Consider the following 7891-nt stretch of genomic DNA (forward strand, 5'->3'; position numbering starts at 1 on the left):
CCTTCCTTCCTTCCTTCCTTCCTCTTTCTTTCTCTTTCTTTCTTTCCTCTCTTTCTTTCCTCTCCTTTCTCCCTTCCCTTCCTCCCTTCCCTCCCTCCCTCCCTCCCTTCCTTCCTTCCTTCCTTTCTTCCTTCCTTCCTTCCTTTCTTTCTTTTCTGATGGGGTCTCGCTCTGTCGCCCAGGCTGGAGTGCAGTGGCGCAATCTCGGCTCACTGCAAGCTCCACCTCCTGGGTTCATGCGATTCTCCTGCATCAGCCTTCCAAGTAGCTGGGACTACAGGTGCCCGCCACCATGCCTGGCTAATTTTTAGTATTTTTTAGTAGAGACGGGGTTTCACCGTGTTAGCCAGGATGGTCTCAATCTCCTGACCTCATGATCCGCCTGCCTCAGCCTCCCAAAGTGCTGGGATTACAGGCGTGAGCCACCGTGCCCGGCTGGGAGTGTTTCTTTCAATAACAAGCAACCTCATAGAAAATAAGGTTACAATACCTATTAGGGAAGCGATTCCTTCTCTATCGCTATATTAAGTTAACTGGGGCTTGGAGTAGTTTTCTCTAGTAGTGGTACATAAGTTGGTGCCTCTGCCTGTTTCCACACATTCACCCTTCAGTGAGAAAACTCCACCATCCTTGGCGATCCAGCCTAGTCATCCCCTCTGCTCCGGAAACACTGTTGTGTACTTCTCTTGAAGCACCTTTGTGTGTTGTAGCCTATCTGGCTCTGTAACTGTGAGTTCATCAAAGACGGGACAGCATCTTGCTCTTTACTTCCTGTGTAGACGGGGGTATCAGAGCCTTTAGTGTAAGTCTTGCTTATATGCAGTTCAGGCCATTCAAGTCAAAAGGCCAGGTTCAGTTGGAAGCCCTGGCTTTGAATCCAAAATCTTTTTTTTTTTTTTTGCTAATAAGCAGGCATTAGCAAGGCATTTGATATGTAACCTCTTGACATGTCATTGTGTTGTCACTGATACGGAACTGATAATGTCTACTCTTTTTTTCTTTCCCCTCAAAAGAGGGAAGTATAAAGAATGGGAAAGAACTTGGGGGAAGGCAGCACAGCACAGTGGTGTAGATCACAGGCCTGATTCGAAGTACTTGGACTCAAGTCCTGGCTCCTGTCCTCTCCACCAGAGCAACTGGGCCAGTCACTTTACTCCTCCAAGCCTCAGTTTGCTTTCTCGTCTGCTGAATGTTAATTGTGGTAGTACCTACGTCACAGGGTCTTTGTGAGGATTTAGCACAATGCCCAGCACCCAGGAAGCACTCTCTGTGTTTTACAATTTTAACATGAGTTGTTGTGATGGTTTGTTTGCGGTGACCCCTGTGCTCTTATTCCTCCCAGTAAAGTACCAACGCAACCCTGCCCTCTTCTCTTTTTGCAGAGGATGTGGATCCCTCAGTTGGTCGATTCAGGAACATGGTGCAAACTGCAGTGGTCCCAGTCAAGGTAGGAAGCACATGAAATGCCATACAGTCTGTGTTTAAAAACCTGCTCTTTAGGCCAGGCGCGTTGGCTCATGCCTGTAATCCGAGCACTTTGGGAGGCCGAGGCGGGCAGATCAAGAAGTCAAGAGATAGAGGCTGGGCACAGTGGCTCACACTTGTAATTCCAGCACTTTGGGAGGCCAAGGCAGGCGGATCACCTGAGGTCAGGAGGTCGAGACCAGCCTGGCCAACATGGTGAAACCCTGTCTCTACTAAAAATACAAAAATTAGCTGGGTGTGGTGGCACGTTCCTGTAGTCTCAGCTACTTGAGAGGTTGAGGCGGGAGAATCGCTGGAACGTGGGAGGCAGAAGTTGCAGTGAACTGAGATCGCGCCACTGCACTCCACTGCACTCCACCCTGGCAACCGAGGGAGACTCTGTCTCAAAAAAAAAAAATAACCTGCTCTTTATGTGCTATTGAGTGAGTGCTTAATTTTAAAATACATACCATACTCCTCTCCCATTTCTCATTCTGTGGAAATGAAATCTATGTTTAGGGAATCCTGGAGTACCACAGAAAGGCTGTAGGTAACTAGCCAGCTTGATGTTTCATGTAAATCATGTGCAATGTGAATCTGTAAATTCATTTTCCAGAGGGGTGCAGAGAGAAGCCCACCTTCTTTTGTCCTTTCTCTTTGGCCTCAAAGTAAGCTGTTAGGTAGAGGAGATGCATTATTGCAATACCACACGGTTTGTCATGCCTTTATTTTATGAGTGGCAATGGCACAGATAGGAATGTCAGCCCAGATGTGGATTAAGTTTAAAGATCAAGTATGTTGAAGAACCAAGAGGTAGAAGTTACGGAGATCTTCTAAGAGTTACTTCTAAGAGTAACTTCTAAGAAGTTACGGAGATCTTCTGAGATCTACCAAGAGGTAGAAGTTAGATCGTTCAACATGTGGAAGAACTACCAAATAGCAGAACAATCCAAACGGCAACACACTTCCCCTTAGAGTAGTGAGATCCCTGTTAATATTAAGAAGGTGATTAGAAGATGCTGGTTAGAGATGATATAGAAATTGTTTTACTTTTTATAAAAAAAAAAAAAATCTGTAGAATATATTAGACTAAATAAGATCTGTCAGAGTTCCTGCTTAGACTTTGTTTAATCCAGAAGGAGTATAGGAGTGAGGAGGATGTTTCATGAGCTTTAGTCTAGTGTGGAAAAGTAGAAGATGTTTTTCTGTGGGACTCCATAATGCCCCTTGAGCTCTTTTTGTTGTTGTTTTTATTCCTTTGGAATATTTTCTTGTCATTAAAGTATAAAATCATCAGGTACATAGTTTTATGTCAATTTTATTGCAGTACAATTTACATATAATAAAGTCTACACATTTAAGTGTATAGTTTTGGCAAATATATGTGTAACCGCCACCATAATTAAGATAGAGATTTTCCTCACTCCAAAAAGTTGCCTCGTGGCCCTTTGCAGCAGTCCACTCCTAGGCCCAGGCAGCCAGTAAATATTTTCTTCACTGTAGATTGGTTTTGCTCTCAGATTAATGTTTAAAAATTGGACACCAGGCCAGGTGCGGTGGCTCATGCCTGTAATCCCAGCACTTCGGGAGGCCGAGGCGGGCGGATCACCTGAGGTAGGGAGTTTGAGACCAGCCTGACCAACATGGAGAAACCCCGTCTCTACTAAAAATACAAAATTAGCCAGGCATGGTGGCGCATGCCTGTAATCCCAGCTACTCCAGAGGCTGAGGCAGGAGAATGGCTTGAACCCGGGAGGCGGAGGTTGCCGTGAGCTGAGATGGCACCATTACACTCCAGCCTGGGCAACAAGAGTGAAACTCTTGTCTCGAAAAAAAAAATTGGACATCAAATATGAAGATACCAAATTTTTCCCCCTCAAAAAAAGGAAAAATATCTATTGACATCTTTTATCGTTTCCATTTCCTAAAAGGGATTTTTTTTTTAATGTTTTTTATTTTTGAGACAGTCTCACTCTGTCACCCAGGCTGGAGTGCGGTGGCACCATCTCAGCTCACTGCAACCTCTGCCTCAAGTGATTCTCGTGCCTCAGCCTCCCGAGTAGCTGTGATGACAGGAACCTGCCACCACTCCTGGCTAATTTTTGTATTTTTAGTAGAGATGGGGTTTTCCATGTTGGCCAGGCTGGTCTCGAACTCCTGATCTCATGTGTTCCTCCTAAAAGGTCATTTTAATATGAAAATAAGAAAGTGAGCTATGTGACTTCAGGGTAAAGAATAGTCATTAAAACTGATATGTTTTACTTTATGTAAAACTCACAGTACCATCCTTCTTGGCTGATATAGGATAGTGAAACCTTTGTTATGGAGCAGTGTTGGGAACCATCATAGATGACTGGGAAGGTCTCTTCAAACCGTAAGATTTTAACACCATGAAATAGGTTGTCCGTAAAGGAGAACAGGCTAGAAGTTAGGAACCTTTCCCAAAGCCATTTTTCTAAGGCTGGAATAGAAAAAGCTGACCACTCATGGGCCTCACCGCTTGTCTTCTCTCTCCAATCTCTCCCCTCTCCTCATCGTGAACTGTAGAAGAAGCGTGTGGAGGGCCCAGGCTCCCTGGGCCTGGAGGAATCAGGGAGCAGGCGCATGCAGAACTTTGCCTTCAGTGGAGGACTTTACGGGGGCCTGCCCCCCACACACAGTGAAGCAGGCTCCCAGCCGCATGGCATCCACGGGACAGCACTTATCGGTGGCTTGCCCATGCCATACCCAAACCTTGCCCCTGATGTGGACTTGACTCCTGTTGTGCCGTCAGCAGTGAACATGAACCCTGCACCAAACCCTGCAGTCTATAACCCTGAAGCTGTAAATGAACCCAAGAAGAAGAAGTATGCAAAAGAGGCTTGGCCAGGCAAGAAGCCCACACCTTCCTTACTGATTTGATATTTTTGGTCATGGAGAGGGGTGGGATTGGGTGGGAATGGGGTGGAAGGGTGATGGGGAGCTAATGAACTAGGGAGAAAAACTTTCCATGTGTGCGGTATTGTCTTTCAGAATGTCTCCTGGCATCCTAACCATGTAATATGAAAATTGGGGGTGGGGTTGAAATAGCCCATAAAGACCTGTCTTCACAACACTCGCAGTGTAAGAAAGGCTCCTTATATCCTTTTCAATAGACTGCCCTGGCTCTTTCCTAGGCCTTCCACTACCTCCTTTCTCCCACTTTCCAGGATCATTTCTATGTAAAGTCACATATCCCAGGCCCTCAGGTTGAATCCAGAGCTGTCGAGGTTACAGTAGCATCACCAGCCTTGGGGGTCCAGCAGCCTGATTTATATTCACTACCTTTGCAAGTCCCAGGTAGCAGAAGGGTTGCCATGGGTCTCAAATTGATCAAAAAGAAGACTTAGAAGTCTGCAGTTAAGTTGAGGTTTAAACTAAAAAATGTTTCCTTGGGTCAGTGGTTTTGAGGTCCAATAGTTAGGCTTTTCTCTTTTGTCCTTCCTCTTTTGGAGTGAAAACAGTTCAATTTTCCTTCATCTGTGACTGGTGCCATAGACACAGGTTTATAGTTTTAACTTACAGTATTGTTTGAACTCTACCTGTTTTTCTTGTCAAACCTGAGCACTCCACTTGCTGAAGTTTCTTATTTAATTCCAGAGTACTGTCCTGTACTCTAAGGCATTACTTTTAAGTGTATTATGAAGGCAATTTTCAAAGGATATAACCGGTTGGGGTAATTCAAAATAAAAAGGAAAAGATTTTTTTGCAAGTAACTGGTGTCTCTAAGAGGAATTTTTAGATGTCAGTTTGGAGGCTCTTTCCCCCCCAATTGAGAGCTCTTGTTATTGAGAGCTCTGAGACTAGACCTGGCTAACAAACATAGGAGACAAAGTTAGGAAACATTGATACAAGCTTTGTACAGAGATTTGTACATTTGTGTAATAGGCCTTTTCATGCTTTATGTGTAGCTTTTTACCTGTAACCTTTATTACATTGTAAATTAAACGTAACTTTTGTCATTTGGGTGCAGTCTGTGAATTTGTCTCTCAGTCACTGATCGCCACTGCTGTCGGGGAATGTTTGCTAAAGGCACGGTCACTGAGCTTGGGAGGCAATGCTCCATCCCCATTTTATTACAAATAAAGATGCCCCTAAATGAGTGTGGAAATTCTAATGAGAGAATCTAGTCCCCAGACTGAAGCATCACAAAGCAGCATCGGTTCGGAAGTGCTTGGTGCCCTTCATCAGGAGACCTCATGACAGGAGACCGGGCTTAGGGCGTTTGCATAAGCCCTGTCACCCACCCTGCAGTCAGAGCTCTGTGCATTTGAGCCATAGCTTGGTGACACAGGAGCAAACGGAAGCTAAAGGTAAGTAAGTTTAGGAGGGATTTCAGCAAGAATTTGAATTGAAGGAATATGCCTGCATACAGAATCTGATTTGCAGTAAGTACAGTGTGTGTGTTTTAGACTTACATGTGGCTTTGGAATGAAGATGCCCACTAGGTTCCAGATCCTTGGGTCAAGTGCAGACTTGTAGCAGGAGCAGCCTTCTGAAGAACAGAAATTCATAACATCAGCTGTGCAAGAGTTGACTTCCCAGAGGGTCTGTAAAAATGAGGATCCTCATCAGGACAATACCTTCCTCTCATGATAGTGAAGATGGTACTGTTGGTAGTGCTGAACAATCACTGAGCATCTGCCTGCCTACCTACCGTGTAGGTAGGTACATTCACAGCATGTCATCTAGTTCTCATAGCCCCGAGAGGAATTCTATTTCTGTCTGCATTTTATAGATGAGAAAACTGAGACTCAGACAAAATAAACTTCCCTATGAGCCCCCTGTACTGAAGACAGGATTGAAACTAGTCTGAATCCAGAGTTTAAGGTGGGGATATGCTTGGTCCATGGGTGGCGCACCCTTTAATTCTCGTATTTTTGGTGGAGACGAGGTTTCACCATGTTGGCCAGGCTGGTCTCAAACTTCAGTCCTCAGGTGATGCAACTACCTTGGCCTCCCAGAGTGCTGGGATTCCAGGCGTGAGCCACCGAGTCCGGCCTGTTTTGTAGTTCTTTAAAAAATGTCCAAACTGGGCCGGGTGCAGTGGCTCATGCCTGTAATCCCAACACTTTGGGAGACTGAGAGGGGCAGATCATGAGGTCAGGAGATCAAGACCATCCTGACTGACACGGTGAAACCCCATCTCTACTAAAAATACAAAAAATTAGCTGGGCGTTGTGGCGGGTGCCTGTAGTCCCAGCTACTTGGGAGGCTGAGGCAGGAGAATGACCTGAACCCAGGAGGAGGAGCTTGCAGTGAGCTGAGACTGTGCCACTGCACTCCAGGCTTGACAACAAAGCGAGACTCCGTCTCCAAAAAAAGAAAAAAGTCCAAACTGGACAACTTATTGGAAGTATGTTAAAGTATGTTAGATATAGTTGAGATAAAATCAGTCCTTCCTGATGAGAAGGTTATGCCATGCTTTTTTTTTTTTTTTTTTTTTGAGACCTCTCTTTGTGGCCCAGGCTGGAGTGCAGTAGTGCAATCTTGGCTCCCTGCAACCTCTGCCTCCTGGGTTCAAGCAATTCTCCTGCCTCAGCCTCCCGAGTAGCTGGGATTACAGGCGTCTGCCATCGTGTTTGGCTGATTTTTTTTTTTTTTTGGTTAGACATGGGGTTTCACCATGTTGGCCAGGCTGGTCTTGAACTCCTGCCCTCAGGTGATCCACCCGCCCCGGTCTCCCAAAGTGCTAGGATTAAAGGCGTGAGGCACCGTTTTTTTTTTTGTTTTATTTTTTTGAGACAAAAGTCTCACTCTGTCCCCCAGACTGGAGTGCAGTGGTGCGATCTCAGCTCACTGCAACCTCCGCCTCCTGGAGTCAAGCGATTCTCCTGCCTCAACCTCCCGAGTAGCTGGGACTACAGGCGCCAGCCACCATGCCCAGCTAATTTTTGTGTTTTTAGTAGAGGTGGGGTTTTGCCATGTTGACCAGTCTGGTCTCAAACTCCTGACCTCAGGTGATATTCCTTTCTCAGCCTCCCAAAGTGCTGGGATTACAGGCATGAGCCACCGCCCCTGGCTGATATTTCGTGTACTTTAAGGGCCCAATTAAGCAGAAGCAGAACTGGGAAGGAGGCATGTATGTGTGGCAGCCTGGCTTAACTGGCGCCACGTTTCTGATTCCAATTATGTTTTATGTGCCCCTCAGAGATAAGCACCCCAAGATGGGGCTCACCTGCCTCTTACCCTAATCAGCTCTGGATGACAAACAAATGGATGAGCCCCTCCTGTCCGCTACCAGGATTGGCAGTGGCCTCACACTCAGGTGGGCACATTGCTGCTGAGGGATGCAGCCTGTCCCCATGTTGGGACGCAAACCCACCCCGGATGGGAAGTGACTGCTGGTTTCCCCGAAATCCTGTGCCCATTGATGGGCCACCTGCTAAGGAGGGAAAGTAGACCCGTG

General features: G+C 46.1%; 1 protein-coding gene across 6 annotated transcripts in view; it reads left to right on the top strand.

Moving 5' to 3' along the window:
- PPP1R8 (protein phosphatase 1, regulatory subunit 8) overlaps nucleotides 1-5589 on the top strand; it is a 31007-nt gene extending 25418 nt beyond the window's left edge. For 5 of the 6 annotated variants that reach the window (XM_011981700.1, XM_011981701.1, XM_011981703.1 and 2 more), the window contains 2 exons: nucleotides 1383-1447; nucleotides 4012-5589. In XM_011981700.1, coding sequence (XP_011837090.1) covers nucleotides 1383-1447; nucleotides 4012-4365 — 419 coding nt within the window. In that variant the 3' untranslated portion in view covers nucleotides 4366-5589. The remainder of the gene's footprint in view (nucleotides 1-1382; nucleotides 1448-4011) is intronic. The other variant, XM_011981699.1, reaches the window with a different exon arrangement.
- The last annotated feature ends 2302 nt before the right edge of the window (nucleotides 5590-7891 follow it).

This window comes from Mandrillus leucophaeus, unplaced genomic scaffold (genome assembly GCF_000951045.1).
Source record: "Mandrillus leucophaeus isolate KB7577 unplaced genomic scaffold, Mleu.le_1.0 Scaffold23, whole genome shotgun sequence".
Taxonomy (NCBI): domain Eukaryota; kingdom Metazoa; phylum Chordata; class Mammalia; order Primates; family Cercopithecidae; genus Mandrillus; species Mandrillus leucophaeus.